We start from the raw sequence: 22,955 nt of genomic DNA, 5'->3' as shown, positions 1-22,955 counted from the left end.
TACAGCAAAGTCACATGATATTATATTTCGATTTTCTGTTCCATACCCTGAAAGAAAGAAATAGTTTCTGAATCAATGTGTGATACTCTGTTTGCTTGTCTGTTGAAAATGCTGTACTTACACTTTAACACTATCAGGATTCGATGTCACACAATCAAGTCATCAAGATACATCTAGTTAACTCTGAAAACAGTGACTGAGTGAGTTTAGTTTTACGCCACACTCAGCAATATTCCAGCTATATGTCAGCGGTTTGTAAATAATCGAGACAATCCAGTGATCAAAAGCACGAGCATTGATCTACGCCATTGGGATACGATGACATATGTCAACCAAGTCAGTGAGCTTACACTGCACTTACACTTAAACACTGTCAGGGTACAATGTCACACAATCAAGTCATCAAGGTACAACTAGTTAGTCTGAAATGTCTGAAACAGAATCAAGCATAGGTTGATGGGCCATAGTGTCGTAAAGTGTATGATATCTCGTACCTAACACTGCTTTGTAGATCGATGCTCATGTTGTTGATCACTGGATTGTCTGGTCCAGACTTGACAACCTTCCGTGTAATACCATTTTTATTAACAATTGAGTCTGGACCAGACAATCCAGTGATCAACAGTATAAAGCATTACATGCCATTAAATACATAAATGGCATAAATAGAGGATACTAAACAACCTTCCGTGTAATACCATTTTTTATTTAGCGATTTGGTAAAGCGAGTTTGATACTAAATCTTTCACAAGTTTAATAAAAATGGTATTTCACAGAAGCGAGTTTAGTATTCTGTTTATTACTCTCCAACATAAACTTCTAGAAACTGCCTACGTAGTGTGATGACTCTCAGCTTTCCACAAGTCAAGCAAGGTCTAATACCATTGTGACAGAGGTATTAGCATTGTGACATCATAACTGAATAAACCATTATGGCGTCATTACACGTCTAGCGGTATTACACTAGTGTAATATTGCTGTAAAAATATTACACTGCAGTATCTTCCACGTAGGCGAGTAATAATGTCATATATCAACTGAAAACAACAATAAACATCACATATTCAAGTTTATTGCTCCATCTTTTCTATGATATAGAAAATCGAGATATGATATACAGGTACCGGCATATCATGCTGACACACAAAGGTATACAACAATCTTTCAACAGAAAACAGCAAGACACTTTCTACATTGTATATCTCAATATCTATGCATACACCTGTACTGAAACACTATTAATTTCTATAACACTAACATAACAAAATGGCACAAAACTTAAGAAATATCACAATTTCAAATAAAACAATAAACTAAAACTCAGAAGTACAAAACAAATAATTCCTTTTCATAAAACAAATTAATAACAGAATAGCTAACCATCTGACAAATAATGTGACCATCAATTATACCCACAGCTTCAGTCCCTGGACAGTTTTAAATATATTCTCGTCAAAATTCTATTTCTTTGTTGATATATGTAAATCAGCTTTCTCACTGGCATACACAAAGAAATCCAATCTGTGATCACATGGCACAACTAAAACGAACTCAAAAAAGGGTTGGGGCCAGGGGCTCCATATTAAGGCTGACTGGGAAGCAGAAGTTTGCCTTAAGATGTACATGGAAACCTAGTCCCTGGAGAACACATATTGCTGAGTGTAGAAAAAATCCTATGTCCTCTCACCGACAAACTTGATCACATGTCATAAATCAGTGAGTGAGTATGGTTTTACGCCGCTTTTAGCAATATTCCAGCAATATCACGGCAAGGGACATCAGAAATATGCTTAACACCTTGTGCCCATGTGGGGAATCAAACCTGTGTCATCAGCATGACGAGTGAACACTTTAACCACTAGGCTACCCGACGCCTACGTCATAAATCAGATAGCATCTAATGCAGGATGGGAAAAATTCATATCTTCCATCAGTTAGGTTGAAGACTTAAAACATTGTGGAACTAATACAGAAGTCTGATTATTTTGTCACTGCACTTGCGAGACATGGGAGAGTCTCTGTGCTTTGGCATAAGACAGATATGTTCAGATGCAGTCCATCTAAATGGCTACATCTACATTTCATCCTGAACAGGACCAATTGTTATGAAAAAAACACAATAGCCTGGATATTCTCTTGGTGCTTGTGGACATGTTTACAGTTAAGAAAACATCCATGTTGAGTGCTTGTTTGTTGTTCATCGTTACCCTCAGCAATATTCCAGCTATATGGTGAGTGAGTGAGTGAGTGAAGTTCGTTTTACGCCGCTTTTAGCAATATTCCAGCAATATCATGGTAGGGGAAACCAGAAATAGGCTTCACACACTTTATGAAATTATCCTAACTGTTTCTGATACCATAACGACAATCAGGACAATAAATGCATAATATGATTTAAAAAAAAATCATGCACTCATTCTTTCTGACATGTCAGCTGAGACAAACATGCATGCTTTCATAAAGCTTTGACTATGACAACAATAGAACATACTGAAATGACGGAATATTGTGACAAAATCTTCCTACTTGAATACATAGACATGTAAGTTAGCTGTTACTGCAACGGTGGCACGAAAATGGATGATAAAACATGAAAAAAAACCAACAATATATTTCATGATAAAACATGCTACCATTTGAACAAAATAGCTGATGACATTATGTTTGAAGACATATCTTGTACCCAGTGAACAATATGGTCGATGTCAAAATGCTGTCATCATGATTTAACTGTTTCATAGGAAGGGTCTGGCTCAGATGCTGTAATCTTTCCACAAACTGAAACACAAAAGGTTCATATTTTAGCTCAGGATCTTGTTGCACCAGAAATGATATTTGCAATCACTGGACACAAATCTGTTCAGCAAATTGAATCTCTGCAGCAGATCAACAATTTGAAACAAATTAAGTGTTTTTACTTAGTTTGCATTCAAAAACACTCAGTTTGGAATAATAAATTCCTTGTTAAAAATAAACCAGTGAAATACATATTTATAATAATAATAATAAATGCATATTTATAATGCGCCCCTTCCACACCCTAAGGCATGCTCAAAGCGCTACAGAATATTTACACTGGAGTATTTACAGTTGAAATTATAAGTAATATGCTGAGAAAAGGTGGGTTTTAAGTCTGGACTTAAAAATGTCAATTGTGCCAGAGCTTTTAATGACACAAGGGAGAGAGGTCCAAAGCACAGGTGCAGAGTAAGAAAACAATCGGTATCCAAAGGATTTCAGTTTGTAGGATGGGATAACCAGTAGATTTTGTGTGTTTGAATGAAAGTTGCATGCGGGGAGATAGGAATGTAGTAGCTCAGACAAGTAGGAGGGCATCAAACCATGGAGATACTTACCGTATATTACCGTCTATAAGCCGACCTCATAGATAAGCCGACCCACAAACTTGACCCTTAAAATCACTGTCAAAATGGTATGTTTCGTACATAAGCCGATCCCCCGCGATGGGGTCCTAATCGCGGCAAACACAGACCACAGACAACTGGCAGTTGCTAATAATTATAACTTAGGTCCACATTATTCAAAGAATTCACAATCATATTCCATCTACTCACGCATCGAAATGAAGTGTAGTTGACAGAAAATGGATAATATATTTGGCTTTGCTAAATATCATACTTATTGTAGCTGGACAATCACATGTCAACAAACTGGCATGCTTATTTTACCCCATTCAACAATCACGAACTGATTACCGCCTCGTTTTCCATGGACTGCTAGTTTACAGTAACATCGGTAAAAGTGTGTGAGTTTAAATGGCTTTCTTATATTACCCCATTCCATGTGCATACAACTTCCACTTACCACGTTCATGAGGGTTCATATAACCTTAGTGTTGATTGTATATATTTTACATTTATAGAGCAAAAACTGTAATTAAAATAACACAATGCTAGGATATATTTCTTTGGGTTAAATAATAGTATTCTGTATTATATTTTACTGATGACTGCGTCAGAATTCATCCCATTATATTATTGTGCATATTTGAACTTGATCGCCGGGAAACGTGTGCACAGCTGATTGCTATTTCCGGCTCAAATACACATGGTAATCTTAATCCCTGCAAATAATACAATGCCCAGCAAAAACAACTTAGAACTTAAAAGGTAAATAATCTTGTCTAGTGATGTTTAATTGCAAATTTGACGTCTTTACTGACAAAGTTGTCTTCTGTTGTTTGTTCACGCAAAGTGATACGATGTTGTTTTCTTACCCCTGGAAAAAAGTTTCACAAAAGCATAACCCATAGATAAGACGACCCCCTTCTACAGACTGCTTTTTTGGGTCCTCAAAATTTGGTTTATAGACGGTAATATACGGGATATTAATCAGATTCTGTATATTAATCACATTCTGGAACATATGCCCCATGGCACATAAGGGAGACAACTCATCTCACCACTGTGTGTATTCTTCATCATGCGAGTTTTGTTCCAACAAATCTTTTACTCCTTGTGGAGGATTCAGTCCATGTTTCTCAGCTCGGGCCCACCTCTCCATCCTTGTTATTCCTGTCAGACAACAGAAAGAGTTGACCTATCGTGTTGAGGAAGACATACAAGTAACAACACTGTTACATAGCCGACAGTTATTAATATGTTCTCTGTTGTTCTTCTGTTACTTCGTTACTTTTAGACGCTGACAATACATTCACTCCATATATAATTATACAAAAATAAACCTTAACTCTTTGTTGTTTTTATTTCTCGGTACATTCAGCAAGGGCTGATCCATTGGTTGATCTTTATTATGCATAATGCGAGGAGGTTCTTTACAATTTGTAGGAGCATTAAACAGGTGTTTTATGATCTGCGTGTTTTGAGAACATGCTGAAGGTTATTATAAGAAGGATCATTATGTCTCTACTATCTTTTAGCATTTACAAATTAAGGTTTATCTAATTACTATAACCTGACATCAAGATGATTTGGTTTTAACACACTTTAATACAAATTCAGCAATATGTGACTGATACACCAGAAAATGACTTGACTGATTGACTGATGTTTGGATTCGAACCGCGGTCTTAGTAATATTCCAGCCAACGCTTTAACCATTAGAATGGGCTTCACACATTATGCCCTGTGGCGATTCAAACCGGACATAGTGTGACACACTATAATACAAACCATTTACATGTGACTGATACTGAGACCCATGAATATTCGGGTTAGAATTGGTCTTCAAGAACTCATACTCGTTGTAAGAGACAACTAATTGGTTCGGATGTTCAGGCTCGCTGACTTGTTTTGACACATGTCATTGATTCCCAATTGCGTAGAATTATGCTCATGATGTTGATCACTGGTTTGTCTGGTCCAAACTCGATTATTTACAGACCGCCATCATATAGCGGGAATATTGCTGAGTGTGGCTTTAAACTACAAGCAGCGCTGGGGTAGCCTTGTGGTTAAGGCATTTGCCTTAACGCTCGTCACGCTGAAGACCTGGTTTGATTTCCCACATGGGTACAATGTGTGAAGCACATTTCTGGTGTCCCTCGACATGATATTGCTGGAATATTGCAAAAAGCGGCATAAAGTTAAACTCATTCACTATAAACAACAAACCAACAACAACAACAACAACAACAACAACAACAACAACAATAAACTAACAACAACATGTTGGAATTGATCATATTGTGTTTACATTTTGGAAGTGATTATGGTTGTTTGAATGCTGCTAAATGAAATATTTATCACTTCCAAAATGTAAACACAATAGGATTATCTCCATTCTACCATGACATATGCACCATGAATAAAACGCGTTTTAAATATGCACTCATTACCCCTTTGCGTAGGCCTAGACTACCACGCTTAGAAACTGGACATTATGACGTTTACATACTCATACCATCGGTACTTAGAGTTACTTTGGGTGATTGTTCAGTCATTTCATGTTGGAACCAGGCTGGGTCAATATTTTCCTCCATATCCGATCCAAACACATCAAAGAAATCGCTGAGGTCAAACGTAACAGTTTCAGACGACATGTTTGTTTACCTTTGTAAGGGTTAATGAGTGCAAAATATTCCTACGCGCAGTGAACCGGCTCTCAGAAGTGGTTATTGAAATTTTTTCACTTCTAATTTTTTAGTAACAGCCAATCAAAAACGACCATACTTAAATGTCATGGTAGAATGAAATCATATTCACTTAAATATACATTGAAAAAGATTAATCAAACGTATTCAAGTTTTACTGCACATATCAATAACAATATTTGTATGATTGTTATGCAGTGCCCCCTATCACACCTAAGAATCTTCATAATGAAATCCCTGGATGTACTGAAAAAATGCAATATGATTACCACTGCAAGGTCCAAACTCCAATGTAAGGTCAAATTGTCGAAGGAGTTCAAGGTCTATCGCTTGCTGTGTCTTGTTACCTCTGCTTGACCCAACTGAAACAAACATTAAAGATCGTCATAGTTACATCATCTTGATCAGGCTCTCATGAAAACAGAGTAGTCTGTCTGGTTATGACTATACCCAAAATCTCAATTTCAGGTGTACATAATATTTTCATAAACTATCAATTTGATAGTGAAGATTTCATTCATATCTTAGTGTTAAAACACCGACCAAATCTTGGATATCAGTGATTATATCTCCAAGAACAAAGAACAGTGTTTGTATTACCTGTGGAAGAAAATTTGTAGGGAAAAGATGGAGATTTGTTTTCTTTCAGAAACACCCATACGTATATTCGTTTCTGTCCAGAACTGAGCACCCACATAGTGTGTAGAAAGTGTCACAAAGAAAAATTCTTGCAATTAAAACTAAATTAGAAAGCCTTTAAAGCAAATGTGAGGAAACACTGAAGGTGATTTCAGAAAAATATTTCAAAGTAAAAGAGAAGCATATGAGGAAAGACCACCACGAGGAAGCAGAAGCTACAAAAAAGCTAAGTAGAAAATCTGTATTTGCCATGTTGAACTTGGGAACTAACATTCCCAGCTCTTTCTGATCATTAATAATCAGAAAGGGAAAGAACGATGGTGACAGCACCCAGGGAGTGTGTATGAGGGACACAGACATTCCATTATCAGGTTCCGACCATGGAGATGGTTGGTAAAATTCTGTATTTCACAAGGCTGTACTGTCCGCTTGTCTAGACTTGACTCTTCGAAGGATAGAATTACTATACATCCATGGGCTCAGCCATTCTCTTCCCACAGAGTTTACTTGTCATATCTTCCTATGATCCTCTGTTCTAATACGGCCCTTTCATGGTGCAAGTGTTCAGGAATCGTGATTGGTTGCAATCAGATTTAGTTGTGCAATCAGCGACGTTGTTTCAAAACTGATCATTCGCAAGGCCTCGGTAATTTCCGTATGCTTTTGGAAAAGTAGAACCTCTTCCCCAGCGCAATGCGCAAACCTTTCTTCTACACAGAACACAGTCATGTTATGGCGGATCAATGGCATATCCATTGCTAGCCAAGCTAGCCATAAAATGTCTTGTGTGTCACATCAACAACACAAGACCCCGGCAGAGGAGGGATATTTGTGCCCCCTCATTTGCTTGTGTTCGTCAAGTTGGATCTAAGTCGATGTAACATGTGTTCTGATTGGATAAAAAGAAGGGAGATAATTTGTGTAGCGATTGTTTGCCGCTAGGGGATTTTACGAGAACCGGGAAATATGACCATATTAGAACAGAGGTTCGTAGGAAGATATGACAAGTAACCTCTGTGGGAAGAGAATGGGGCTCAGCATACAGTACAGCCTTGGAGCAAGGCTACCATAACACATGAACATATTAAAGGTCACATGCAATGTAAAACACAACTTTGCAGATTCTGATACCTTTCGGTATGGACGTACTGAAACAAATCATCAAAAATGCAAATTCAAGTTATAAAGTTGAAAAATAACGCGATAAAAAAACCCGCGCGAAATCGGAGTTCAAACGATTCACTAATTTTCCCTGAAAATTTCGGGAAAACAGGTTTCAACAGCTGGGCTGCACTCATAGCATGTAATAGCGAGTGAAATAGGTTCGCGAACTTGGAAGCGGGCTGTCTGGTGAATACTCGGTGAAGGCTTTGGTGTGAGCTATTTTCATAATGTTTTGACTGTAAATAACTGTTTATATAATTTCATTTGTCTATTTCACCACACGTTCTTCTTACCGAGTCACTTTCTCAGTTCGATACTTAAAAGCAATGTCATTATTTAGCGTTGACAGAATTTCTAGCTGTGATATAGATATGTCGTTGTCACAGACAAAACTCAATGTCTTGTTTTATTGACACCTGTGTGTCTGCCTGCCTGTCTGCTAATGACAATATTCAATACACAACTGCAATCACTGACCACATGCAATTTGACCTTAACACCAATCAGGCTATACACCATAAACAAAATGCATTGATTTATGGCCCGAGTTCGGTCTCTGTCACATTATGTAATTACACAGACAGGCAGGTGTGATACTTGTACACATGACATGTTATGATGTCTGTTGATTGCAAAATGTTATACACAAAAAATGAGCATGTATTTACAAAACCCAACATCTCTATATATACACACACAATAAGCCGTGAGGGCATCTGCAAATGAACCAGCCGTTACACTTGAGTGCACATCCACCCGCTCTGACTGGGTTCGGTATCCCGGCTGCTTCGTTTCTTGGCAAGTAAACCCAAGTACACAATATTGCACTTTTGATTTGCGATTGTACGCTTATAATTTTGTTTATATGTTTTTTCATAACCAGCAATGTATATTATATGTCATGAATAAGTGATAATTGTGTTTTAATTATGTTTGATTTTTTGGTTGCATGTGACCTTTAAGGTATTGTAACAGGAGGATCCTGTCCAGGTCCTCAGATCGCAGGATTCAGGGCTTTGAAGCCACAATGACAACAAAACACAAGATTTTATAAACAAACTTAATTTATTTCAAACACCACAAATAAATATCCTAGAATCAACCATAAACTAAGTTAAATAGACAACAAAAATAATAATGCTTCCAAATATCGTAAGAAAAGTGAAAACCCTATTAAAAATACCTATACTATTGCCCCTAATCTTAATCCAAACTGAATTCCCCTCAAATAGTTTTCCCTGCAAAACAAAATTTATTTAACTACCTAAAACTTATCTATAGTCTGTTTGCAGTGAAAACGTACCGATGAATTTCACTTTAAACAAGAAAGTAAATCGAATAAAGTGACATTAAGATTGAGAATCCTCATAATTTTACTTTGCCAATTGAACATTTGAATCTCAGAATTTTATTAAACTTAGGATAAAAGTTGTTTAACAAACGATCATAGTTTCAAATCGTTATTATTGGTTTGTATTACAAGGGTGTATGCACATTAAATGAAACACGAGAACAAGTAGGGTTGGTCTAAGTTAACGCTCATCATTTGTTTCAGTGATCCAACTACTGCGCTTACCCCCTTGTAATACAAACCAATAATAGCGATTTGAATCTATAATCGTTTGTTACACAACTTTTATTCTATGATGAATAAAATTCTGAGATTCAAATGTTCAATTTAATTGGCAAGGTAAAATTATGACGATTCGGAATCTTAATTTCACTTTATTTGATTTACTTTTTTGTTTAAAGTGAAATTCATCGGTACGTTTTCACTGCAAACACACTATAACTAAACTTTCTTTTTTCTTTAAACTAAAACTGAAAGAACTTAAAACTCTGTTTGCTTAGTCTACAGAAAAACAACAGTGAATTTATCACCTTTCTTGCCTTTGTAAGACCCCCGACCCCAGAGTAAAAAAATTATCTGCCCTTTTATACCCCTAACCTAAACTCTTACCCAATAAAACCCATGCTCTGAAAATTACCCAATAAATGTCTACAAAAGAAAAGTTCAGTGGACTGAACCATCTGCTCATGAGATGCTCATGCACAGGCCCATCCCATTGTATTTCAATGGGGAAGAGACCCGTGAAGATCCGGGGTAGAATAGGTCTTCAGCAACCCATGTGCTTGCCAGTAAAAGGCGACTATCTTGTCGTAAGAGGCGACTAACGGGATCGGGTGGTCAGTTTCGCTGACTTGGTTGACACATGTCATCGGTTCCCAATTGCGCAGATCGATGCTCATGCTGTTGATCACTGGATTGTCTGGTCCAGACTCGATTATTTACAGACCAGCGCCATATAGCTGGAATATTGCTGAGTGCGGCGTAAAACTAAACTCACTCACTCAATGGGGAAGAAGCATACTAGGCACATGCCTAGTGGGTCCTTACCCCTCAAGAGCTAAATGGACCTGCCCACAGAAACCTAAGCCTGGTGTATTTGTTTTTGGCCTAGCCTATGCCTAACCCTGTCCCAACCCTAAAAAAACAAGCCTTATTTCTACTAAAAAAAACAACCATTACATTTCCCCCCTTCTTAAGATCTTTGATAAGACAAAACTAACAACGGGATTGAAAATCTTTTTTTTTTTTTCTTTTTTCTTTCAAAGTCTCTTTTCATTCACCAAGCCCACTCTTCAAATTCAGGACAGACGTAGTTCTGGGCATAGGGCTGCACAAGGGGAGGCAGAGGCGGCATCCTACTCACAATGCTGATACACCTGTCAGTTCCATCATACAGAGGTCTGACCTCAGTATCCCTGGGTGTCCCTGGACCAGACATAGTCATCAAAGGCTTCTCCTGTGCCATCCTTGCAATGAATTCCCTTGATTGTTGGGCCAATTCTCTTGGTGTCAAGTGGCAGTTGATCTCCACCTCTGGCCCTTCATTTCCGTCTGCCTGGATGTTATGTTTCAACCTTAGGTGACGATGGAGGTCTGTCCTCGACCGAAATCGTCTTCCGCATGCTACACATAAGAACATTCGAACAAAGGTTGTGTGATATTTCTTCATGTGGCGCCTCCGGACCCTTGCTGATGAAAATGTTCCAGAGTTACACACTTCACATGGTCGGGAGTCATGGTCCTTTTCAAGCTCTGCTTGAGTTACACAAATATCTATGATGTCACTCATCTGTAAAGAAGGGATGAACTTAAAACAAGAAATCATGTCACAGGCATTTCTTATTCCGAACATGAAGTTCTATAACGCTATACCCCTCATGAAACCTGTTTCAGTTTCTCTACATGATTGTTTATGTTGAGTCACCTACGGAACCATGGCCATGGTTACTCTCAGTGAACTCATTCGTACAACCCTTCCTCCTCACAAGATATTGGTCTATCCAGATACCAGCACTGCCCCAAATTAGCCTGATGAAAATTTTAAGGAGAGTATCTTTGGCGTGGCCTGACAGTACGTCCACAACGTGTTCGTTTGACTTGCTCAACATCCACACCGATATCCTCAAGACCAGCTTCCAAATCGGAAACATGATGTTCATGTTGAGAGCACACACTGCTGGATTCATCAGCTGAGCTATCACCTGCAGGTTCATCAAGCCAAGCATCAGGAGTTGTCCTCCCTTCCTATGCCATCAGGTGATCTACATGTACAACAATAGGCTTTGCAATTGTACTTCTCTGAATCTGATATGTTACATCAGTCACCTTCCTAATAATCTTGTATGGTCCTATCCATCCTAATGATAAAGGGAGATCGGCAGTTGGTAACTGCCATCTCCAAACAAAGTCATCAGCAAGAAAACTACGAGGTTTAAAACCTCGATCATAGCATTTCTTTCGTCTGGAGGCAGCGACTTCCAAATGCTGTTGCGCAAAAGAAAAGCAGTGATTCATGCTGTGCTGTAGCCATTGAACATAAGGACACAGGTCAGGTTGCGACAGAGGCAGTTTTCCCACCATACTGTCCAGAGGGCAAGATATTTCACGTCAAAATATAAGGAGGTATGGAGAACATCCAGTACTTTCATGAACTGAAGATCTATACGCCATTAGAACTTGAGGTAGATGATGATGACCAGTTATTTCGGTGGCTATTAGCAAACGAACTTAACATATACTTTTGGGTTCTGTTAAACAGTTCAACCAATCCATCTGATTGCGGTCGATATGGAGTTGTACAAGTTTTTTCGATGCCCAATTTGGAACACATTTCAGAAAACAGGAGTCATTCAAATTCTCTCCCTTGATCTGTGTGTATTTGCATTGGACATCCAAATTGACAAACAATCTCAGTGACCACTTTATCTGCAACCGTTAATGCTGTGTGATTTTGAATAGCAAATGCTTCTTTCCATTTTGTATAATCTCCAACTACTAGAATATATTCGTTCCCATTCTCAGTTATAGGCAACGGTCCAACCACATCAAGTCAGGGGTGGAAATAACCCATTGCCCGACGTCCGAGTGCAGTGTTTTTTTTCTGTCGGGCAAGCAAATTTGTATATCACGCTGTACCGGTGTCCAGTTGACTTTCCAATGTTAATAATGTTGTTTATTTAAAAAATCAACAAGAACATGGACGGCATAGTGGAAAACTTATCAGGGCAAGTGATTTTACATGTGCCACTGTACCGGAGTACACTAGCAATTTTAAAGTTATTTCCACCCCTGCAAGTGAAATCCTATCAAAAAGTGCCCCAACATTTGATTGTTTTAACTCTGATTTTGCTTTCCCTGGACCTGGTTTCCTTTGGGCACAAACAAGACATTGTCTACACCACAAAGTTATTTCTGCTGTCATTCCTGGCCAAAAGAATCTTCTTTTAACAGCTTTCAAAGTTTTCTCCCTGCCTAAATGCCCTGATGTTATGTATCATGAAGCATGTGCATGATCTCCTCCTTCATCGCCGTATCTTACATCACCCATAATGCCATAAATAGACTTGAAGTACAAGACTCTGTCAATTATCTCAAGAGACTCCCATAATCCCCACATGGTTCTGACCTGCTGAGAACAGTTTGCCACTAGTGCTTTAGGTGGTTTTTCCTGAAATCTTTTCTTTAATGATATAAAAACCTTCAAAGTCTCATCATCGTTCTGCCACTTTTCTATGGAATGTTTGTCCCAAGTCTCAATCCAATTACTGACAATGTTTTTATTAACTATACCAGTACAATCATCATCACTATCATCACCGTCTGAGGAATGAATTGTAACTTGAGCAACAGAGTGATTACACCCTTTTTCACTTGTTACATGACATTTTGAACAATCAAAGTTTTTACACTTTTTATAAGGTTTCCTTGACATTGCATCAGCATTTTGATGCTGAGGTCCTCTCCTGTGTTTCAGTTCATAGTCATAGATGTCTAGAACCAAAATCAAACGAGCAACCATTCCCTCAGGATTTTAAAAGTTCTTTAGCGATGTAAGAGATGGATGATCACATCTGATGATAAAATTCTTCCCTATCAAATAATGCCTGAAATGCTTCACAAAAGTAATAACAGCCAATAACTCTTTGTATGTGGTACAATATCTTTCCTGTGACCTATTGAGGGTTTTACTTGCATATGAAATAACCTTTTCTTCACCATCCTGAATTTGTGAGAGAACAGCCCCAATCCCTCTTTGACTAGCATCAGTATCTAAGATAAACTGTCCCTCTCGAGATGGAAATGCTAGAATAGGTGCTGTTATTAGCATACTTTTCAGTTCCTCAAAAGAAATATTGCACTTTTCAGCCTGCACAAACTATTGATTCTTTCTGGTGAGAGCATGTAATGGTGCAGCTATGTGAGAGAAGTTCTGAATAAACCGTCTGTAATAGCTAGCAAGACCTAAGAAACTCCTAACTTCATGAACACTGGTAGGAGTTGGCCAGTTCTTTACACTCTCAGTTTTGTTTGGATCACAACCAACACCTTTTGGTGAAACTACATGTCCCAGGAAAGCAACTTCCCTTTTGAACAGAGAACACTTTGGTTTCAGTTTAAGGTTGGCCTGCTTTAGCCTATCCATAACTAGCTGAAGATTATCTAAAGTATATTCAAAAGATTTTCCAAATACAATGATGTCATCTATGTAACGTAGAGCCTTTTCCCACAATAATCCTCGAAGAACCAACTCCATCAGGCGTTCAATTGTTGCCGGAGCATTACAAAGTCCAAAAGGAAGAACTTTAAACTGATAAAGACCTCTGTGAGTTGCAAATACAGTTTACATTTCATCAGCCTTTTTCATATCACACTGCCAATAGCCAGAAGCTAAGTCAAGAGTACAGAATCATTGTGAACCAGCTAATGCATCTATGGATTCATGAATCAACGGTAGAGGGTGATGTAAAGGTAACCTAACGAGATCTTTAATAGTAACTCTGTTTACCATCATCCTATGATAACCAACACAGAATCTTATGGAACCATCCTTTTGGTCACCAATAAAATTGGATCTACCAAAGCCCAAAGACTGTTGCCTCTGTTCAGACGTAAGTCTGAGTTACTAAGTCTTAGTTATCTACCAAAGGTTCTAAATGAGAAGGTAACTGACCAGTTCTAAATGAGTAGCCTCACAGTTAGACTTAATTCTGTAAAATTCAGCTCTTCAATTGCCTCAACGCTAGCTATAGCAGTGTGTTTTCCAATCTTTATTGGTCTATCAGTAATGTTTACCACAGACACTACTGTTTTGCCTTCAGATGCATCAATCACGGATCTGGCAAGTAATAATCCTTTTCTAGCAACAGACTTGTACGGTTCTGCAATCATATCTCCAAATGGTTTCTGTCCAGACACAAAACCATGAATACAAACTTCAGATGCGGGTTCTACAGTGATGTTTTCTGTCACTTTGACCCTAGCATAAACTTTCCTTGCTTGTTCTATGGAATAAATTACATCTGGTCCCATATATATACAACCCCATGAGCAGCACGAGCATAAACATCATACTCATTCTGAAAATCCATACCCAAAGTTCCTGTTGAATCATCAATGTCTACCACAAACATTCTCTGTTGAAAATCATGTTCCCCAATCCGGAAATCCAAAAACAAAGATCCAATAATAGGTAAGTCAAGACCAGTCAACACAGAGCAATCTATACTAGGCACATAAAGAAACTGTGCATACAAAAATTTAAAATCTAAATTTATCAAACCTGTGTAGACACATAAGGATTTAAACTCAGAGATTAGTGACATGTATCCAACATGCATGCACGTGCCACGTTCCGTGACGTCAGTGGGTTCGTCCTTCAGATGTGCAATACATTGTTGCACGTGCATTCCGGGAAAGAGAAACGGAGCAAATGAATGCCTCACAATACTGTCACTTTGGAAAGCTCAACCCCTGCCCTTGCTATCTTTCAAAAAATTAAACGGCTATTGAAACGCATAGCATGCCAAGGCTCACGCCTGCACAACGCCATGAGGCCATTGGGATGGAGTTCTTAGGCGTGCTGTTATTCCACCCCAAATCATCACGTACCACCAGCGATTCTTCTCCAAGACACAGGCCTGTGCATAACGCTCTCCCACGCATTGCCTATAGGCATATTGACGTCCATCGCTATGGGAAATGTTAAACCTGGACTCATCTGTAAAAACAACATTTCTCCACCAAAACAAGGGTCTCGCGGACATGATTTCGCACCACGACCGGCGCAAGCTTGTCGATGACGCTGTGTCAGGATAGGCCGTATGGCGGACGTCGTGGTCTGATCCGTTGATGACGTAAGCGTTGTCGGTCGAACTGTGTTGGGGTGGATACTGGGCGAAGTCCTGGGATGGTTCGGGCAGTCATCACTGCAGTCTGAAACCTGTGGCGAAGATGGGTCATCCTTATTCACATGTCCTGTCTTGGCGTTGTTACACACGTGGATGTCCAGAACGTGGTGGATTGATGACGTCATTTGTGTTCTGGTAGCGTCTCACCAGTGCAGAAATGTAGTTCCTGTGGCAGTGGAAATGTGCAGCCACTTGTCGTTGAGACATTCCCCCGCGGACCATCCCAATGGCCTCATGACGTTGTGCAGACATGAGCCTTGGCATGCTATGCGTTTCAAAAGCCGTTTACTTTTTTGAACGATCGCAAGGGCAGGGGTTGAGCTTTCCAAAGTGACAGTATTGTGTGGCATTCATTTGCTCTGTTTCTCTTTCCCGGAATGCACGTGCAACAACGTATTGCACATCTGAAGGACGAACCCACTGACCTCACGGAACGTGGCACGTGCATGCATGTTGGATACATGTCACTAATCTCTGAGTTTAAATCCTTATGTGTCTACACAGGTTTGATAAATTTAGATTTTAAATTTTTGTATGCACAGTTTCTTTATGTGCCTAATATATATCCTAGAATCAACCATAAACTAAGTTAAATAAACAACAAAAATAATAATGCCTCCAAGGATCCTAAAAATGAAAACCCTACTAAATATACCTATACTATTGCCCCTTATCTTAATCCAAACTGAATTCCCCAAAATAGTTTTCCCTGCAAAATAAAATTTATTTAATTACCTAAACTTATCTAACTAAACTTTATTTCTTCATTAAACTAAAACTGAAAGAACTTAAAACTCTGTTTGCCTAGTCCACAGAAACAATAGTGAATTTATCACCTTTCTTGCCTCTGTAAGACCCCAGTGCCCAGAGTAAAAAAATGATCTGCCCTTTTATACCCCTAACCTAAACTCTTTGAATAGAATAGAATAATAACTTTAATGCCTTTTCAAGAATTTGTGTTACATCAGCAGAGCTACTGACACATCAGAGAGATACAAAACATATTTACATAAATTCATTGATTTAGGTATCTTCACATTTATTTAACATTCGTCACCACTTTCGCCCCTTTCCGTAACCTCCAAGAAGACTCGCCCCCACTCGATACTTGATGTGTGTGAAAATATGACAAACCAATCAGAACGTCGTAAATAAGCGCAGTGCTTTGATAAAATAATTTGTTGACATAACGGCTCTCATGGGTCCAACTGAGTGTATTTCTGACAATCTTGTGGGCTTGTTATGGAGATTGCAACGTGTGCTTCGACCAACTTTAGGAAATGTAATATAATCGCTCACGAGTTTCAAAACAATAATATCGTATTTGTATGTAACTAGTCAACTTTAATCTTTAAAGGTCACATGCAACCAAAAATCAAACATATTTAAAACACAATAATCACTTATTCATGACATATAATATACATTGCTGGTTATGAAAAAACATATAAACAAAATTATAAGCCGCATAATCGCAAATCAAAAGTGCAATATTGTGTACTTGGGTTTACTTCCCAAAAACGAAGCAGCCGGATACCGAACCCAGTCAGAGCGGGTGGGTGTGCACTCAAGTGTAACGGTTGGTTCATTTGCAGATGCCCTCACGGCTCATTGTGTGTGTATATATAAAGATGTTGGGTTTTGTAAATACATGCTCATTTTTGTGTATAACATTTTGCAATCAACAGACATCATAACATGTCATGTGTTCAAGTATCACACCTGCCTGTCTGTGTAATTACATAATGTGACAGAGACCGAACTCGGGCCATAAATCAATGCGTTTTGTTTATGGTGTATAGCCTGATTGGTGTTAAGTTCAAATTGCATGTGGTCAGTGATCGCAGTTGTGTATTGAATATTGTCATTAGCAGACAGGCAGGCAGACACACAGGTGTCAATAAAACAAGACATTGAGTTTTGTCTGTGACAATGACATATCTATATCACAGTTAGAAATTCTGTCAACGCTTAAATAATGACATTGCTTTTAAGTATCGAACTGAGAAAGTGACTCGGTAAGAAGAACGTGTGGTGAAATAGACAAATGAAATTATATAAACAGTTTATTTACTGTCATAACATATAAAAGCTCGCCTGTGAGATATCAACAAAACATTAGGAACATAGCTCACACCAAAGCCTTCACCGAGTATTCATCGGACAGCCCGCTTCCAAGTTGCGCGAACCTATTTCACTGCGCGACGTGCTATGAGCGCAGCTCAGCTGTTGAAACCAGTTTTCCCCTGAATCGGAAAATTTGAATCTCTTTGAACTTTGTGCGTTTTTTTTTTCATTGCGCTATTTTTCAACTTTATAAGTTGAATTTGCGCTTTTGATGATTTGTTTCGTAAGTCCATACCGAAAAGGTATCAGAATCTGCAAAGGTGTGTTTTACGCTGCATGTGACCTTCAACATTGGGCTTATATTTCATAGCTCCGGGATATTTTAGTCTGAGTGTTTTTCGGTCATTCATATTTTGTTCAGCTTAATTCATTTGAAATTCCACCAGGGCCCCGCTTTCACTAAGCTCTCGTGAGTTTAAGTTCTCGTGACTTTTTTTCAGAGTCGTACCTCCTATGTTACAGCATAGGAGGTATTTAATGCTATGAGGAAAGTTACGCAGATGTGACAGCAAGGTTACACGAATGTTCAGTTTGAGAAATATTTTAAAGTCATTTTGAGTATCTGCTTTGGGAATTAATGTAGCTGATTTTGTTTGATTTTTGAGTGTATATTCAACAAAACAATTCCATTTGTGATAATTAAAACCCTATTAAGAAAATTATGTAATTTTCTGAATAAAATTGATATTTTATACTTATCCTGACTCATGCTTAATTGCTTCTTCCTCTTGCGAAACATAGTGGAACACTTGTATCTCCTTATTGAAGCTCCCTTCAATAAAGCCGCACGTAAAATCACTAATCACTACTCACCAAGAGTTGTCCCTCCTTCCGCTTTTGGAACTGGCCACTGTTCCCCACATGCTTCACCTCTCTCCTGAATATGAGCCCGACACTTGAATTTGCAGGGAAATCCAAAGTGTCTTGTGGGGAGGTTGGGAGGGCTTACCTCATGAGTCAGGATAAGTATAAAATATCAGTTTTATTCAGAAAATGACATATTTTTCCTTATCCTGACTCATGCTTAATTGCTTGTAGAACTGGCAGAAAAGGTGGTGGGAAAAAGCACTTTAGGATTTAATTAGTGAATTTTACGTCAATTTAAACCCCCTACAGGAACTTCATAATGGCACTGTATTTACTGCTAAATTCTGCTGCTGTTAGCAAACGCGGTTCTTTCAGCTGCCTTTTGATGGGGACCACAATAGTTAACTTTGGTCCTACTTCTGTTAACATTACAATGTGGATTTAGCGACTCCAAAGTGGAAAAGCTTGACCCAACTGTAATGAGTAAGCTTACAAGTCCTGGGTTTATCACTTACCGTATATGACCGTCTATGCTTCCATCCCATGGATAAGCCGACCCCCAAACTTGACCCTCAAAATCAGTGTCAAAATCATATCTCTCATGGATAGGTCAATTTCGCCGATGGGTCAGCGCCAACAGAGACCAGAGTACCCGTAAGTATGTTCCATCAACGACGAGACACCATTACGAGAATATTACATAATAAAGATTACCGTGTTTGTTTACCTTTTTTAACGATCACTGCTTGCATCAACAACGGAGACGCATTTGGAAAGTGGATATACAGCGTAAGTGTTGGTGAGAATATTACATAACAAAGATTACCGTGTATTGTGGCAACATGTGTTTGTGTTCCTTTTATATCCCGAAGATCACTGCTTGCATCAACAATCTAGACGCCATTTTGTGAAAAAGTACCATCGGTAAATAAAAACTGAAGTCAACTTTGTTTCAAAATATATTATCTAAGTGTCCATATTTCATCTATATATATATGACAATAAGAAAAATAGTCCACTAACAATAAACACTGACATTTCTGCAAGAGAGTTCTGAGATTTTCACAAGTCATCGTCCGTGAAACCCATCAAATTCCGTGGTCACTGTCGATCCACATTATTCAAAGAATTCACTGTCATATATATTGTGTCTACTCACGGATCTAAACGAAGCGTAGTTGACAGAAAATGCATAATATATTTTGTTTCTCTAAATATCATATTTATTGTAGCAAACAAACTGGCTTTGCTTATTTTACCCCATTCAACAATCACAAACTGATTATCACTTCGCTATGTGTCACGCGGCTTACCACGCTCATGATGGTCCGTGATAACCTTAGTGTTGATTATATATTTTTACATAAAACTATTACACAATGCTAGGATATATTTTTTTGGGTTAAATAATAGTATTCAATCAATAGAATTCATCCCGCTATATTATTGTGCATGTTTGAACTTGTTCAAGGGGAAACGGTGCACAGCTGATTGCTATTTCCTCGCTTTGTGTAATGGTGACAGATACGACGCACGTAATCTTAATTAATTTATAGAGCAAAAACTGTAACTAAAATTACACAATGCTAGGATATATTTCTTTGGGTTAAATAATGGTATTCTGTATTATATTTTACTGATGATCAAGCGCCAGAATTCGGCCCCGCTATATTATTGTGCATGTTTGAACTTGTTCGGCCGGAAACGCAGTGCACAGCTGATTGCTATTTCCGGCTTTGTGTACGCAGACAAACACGCGACGGTAATCTTAATCCCTGCAAATAAAACAATGCCCAGCAAAACAACTTATAACTTAAATGGTAAATAATCTTGTCTAGTGATGTTTAATTGCAAATTTGACGCCTCTACTGACAAAGTCGCCTTCTGTTGTTTGTTCCCCGCCTGGCGATATCATGATGTTGTTTTCTTACCCCTGGAAAAAAGTTTGACTTAAAGTGTAACTCATGGATAAGACGACCCCTTCTACAGACTGCTTTTTGGTCCTCAAAATTCGGCTTATAGACGGTCATATACGGTATGCTAGTCTTTAGACGTGCATAGAGATCGAAGCAAAACTCTGCTGAGTGTAGGCTTGATAAGTCATGTGATAACACAGTGAGACTACGTCTCATCTTCTGTGGGGAACTGTCAACTGCCAGCGACAACCAGAGGGCTGAAATGGTGAATGCCTGGGACGCCCTCGGTGGCGATATCTCTCAAGTAGTGGTTTGCAAACACCATGTCCGATTTCCAGAAACAGCCCTCCATAATCGTGTTAAGCGCAGCAATTCCCATGTAGAGCGAGTGTTGACGCCAGTGCTCTGTGGATGGAGCATCCATTCCGCCGGCGATGGTTGAGTTGGACGGAGAGTGCGCCTGCTAAGACATTCTTGGCTCCTGGAATGTGACATGCTCTTACGTGGATGTTCAGATCGCCGATTAGGTCGAACAGTTGAAAGCAGATCTAGTAGGTTCAATGATCTTGTTGAGCCTTGCTTGTTTATGTAAAACGCCACTGTCGAAGTTGTCTGTGTGTACCATGAGATGCACATTCTGTAGAATGGTGCTCCAATGGAGTATGGCGCTGATGACTGCTTTCATCTCCAGCATGTTGATGTGCCGACGCCTCTCTTCCTGGTTCCATATCCCGGCTGCCACATGGTTGTCGAGATGTGCTCCCCAACCTTGGAGTGACGCTATCTCACGATAGGTGGGTCTTGAACTCCGGCTCTGCTAAATAGATGCCTTCGCGAATCATTCGACCTCGGGTCTACCATATAGTAGATGAGGTCTGAGGTAATTCGCAGACCCGAAGGGTTGTAGGTCGCCGAGATGCGCTGATGAGGACCTGTAACGGGCGAGCTGTAGTCTGCCTCTGGCTGTCATGTGTCTTAACAGCGGGACGGAGGAGACCTAACAGACTCTGCCACTGTCGAGTGGCCACGGGAGAGTAAGGCTTTGAGGGATCGCCTGTTGAATCTTGAGCCATCGGTCCCTCTGGCACGCATCGCATACGGTTCTGCGTCAGTGAGAAATCTGATCCCTAGAAACTGCAGGTCCTGGCGTGAGGTTCTAGGTCCGACTTGAGTAGATTCACTAACCAACCTAGCTGAGTGAGTAGATTGATGGTGAAATTCAACTGTAGTTTGAGACGCTCTGGATCTTGATCTACTTGAATCCCGCCGTCCGAGGTAGGAATGCACTGCGAGCCCTCGATGATGTAGATATGTGACTATGGGTTTCGTTACTCTTTGTAAACAACCAGGGGGCGATGATATTCCAAATGGCAGGACCTTCCATTGGTAATGTAGCCCGATCCAGTGTAAATCTGGAGGTACTTTCTCAAGTCGGGATGTATCAGGATATGCAGGTAGGCATCCTGTAGATCTATACTGGCCATGTAGTCCATCGGACAGACGAGGTGGATTAGTTGAGGTAGATGTATCATGCGGAACGGGAGGTCTGCGTAGATAATCCCTGCTGAACGCGGCTCATATTGTAGATAAGTCGGAACTTTTCTTTGGAATATTTCTTTGGAACCAGGAAAACTGGGGAGTAGAAACCTGGTTTGATGTTGACTTGATCCACGATTTCTATGGCCAGCTTGGTTAGAAGAGATGAGACAGCCTCCTCGTGAACTTCTCTATCTGATGTGTCTTGAAGTCCGAACTTGAGAGGGTTGACTGTAAGCGGTGGCGTGGCCCGTGAGTTGGATGCAATATCTGTGTCTTAGGATGTTGGATAACATTATGGATCTTGTACTATTCCCCAGTTTTCCCAGTGGAGTTGTAGACATCCACCCACTTTGGAAGGTTGTACAGGAACGGCTGGGGGTGGAAGACTCCAGTCGCCCGAACCCGCCTTTCATCGTCGATAATTCGGGAGCCTCTGGGTGCCCTGCCTTGTCCGGATCCTCCCCTGTAGTTGCAGGATGGGCGGCGAAAAGAGTCCTTCCCACCTCTGGAGCTAGCCACTTTCCTGTCCCGTGTCTCTCTGTATTCCAGGAAACTTGGATCTTCCTGAGTAACGCTTGGTTGTTCGCCTGATGACGCCTGGCCAGAGTGTCTATGACTTGATCATTAGGACTTCTCTTGAATCTTTGGTAACTTCCTTAGCAACCCTGTCGATTTCTCCAGCCGAAGATGGAAGGAGTTGACCACGGGGCTGTGTAGAGTGACGACGTAAACTGTTCACTCCAACTGCAGGAGGCGAGGAGACCTTGACGACGCGAGCCAGAGTTAGCGCTTCATGGAGATGGACGAAAGGTGGTCTGTCATGAACTGTTGGTCCTTCTGCATAAGGAGGGCCGAATAAATCATTCTATCTTCTTCCAAGAGTGGAATCTGAAACTTGGCGATGGCGAGCTGCCGTTGATTGTCCGAGATCT

At 39.7% G+C, this 22,955-nt stretch overlaps 1 protein-coding gene across 1 annotated transcript in view; it reads right to left on the bottom strand.

Annotated features, from left to right (window-relative positions):
* Positions 1 to 1,056: 1,056 nt before the first annotated feature.
* Positions 1,057 to 22,955, bottom strand: part of LOC124280860 (DNA polymerase delta subunit 4-like) — a 34,854-nt gene continuing 12,955 nt past the window's right edge. The window contains exons 2-4 of the mRNA XM_046716851.1: positions 6,343 to 6,435; positions 4,424 to 4,535; positions 1,057 to 2,778 (exon numbers count right to left, since the gene is read on the bottom strand). Of these exons, the coding sequence (XP_046572807.1) occupies positions 2,754 to 2,778; positions 4,424 to 4,535; positions 6,343 to 6,435 (230 nt within the window). The 3' untranslated portion in view covers positions 1,057 to 2,753. The remainder of the gene's footprint in view (positions 2,779 to 4,423; positions 4,536 to 6,342; positions 6,436 to 22,955) is intronic.

This window comes from Haliotis rubra, unplaced genomic scaffold (assembly GCF_003918875.1).
Source record: "Haliotis rubra isolate DU_JTF1 unplaced genomic scaffold, ASM391887v1 Scf275, whole genome shotgun sequence".
NCBI lineage: Eukaryota > Metazoa > Mollusca > Gastropoda > Lepetellida > Haliotidae > Haliotis > Haliotis rubra.
This window is presented reverse-complemented; position numbering and strand designations above follow the sequence as displayed.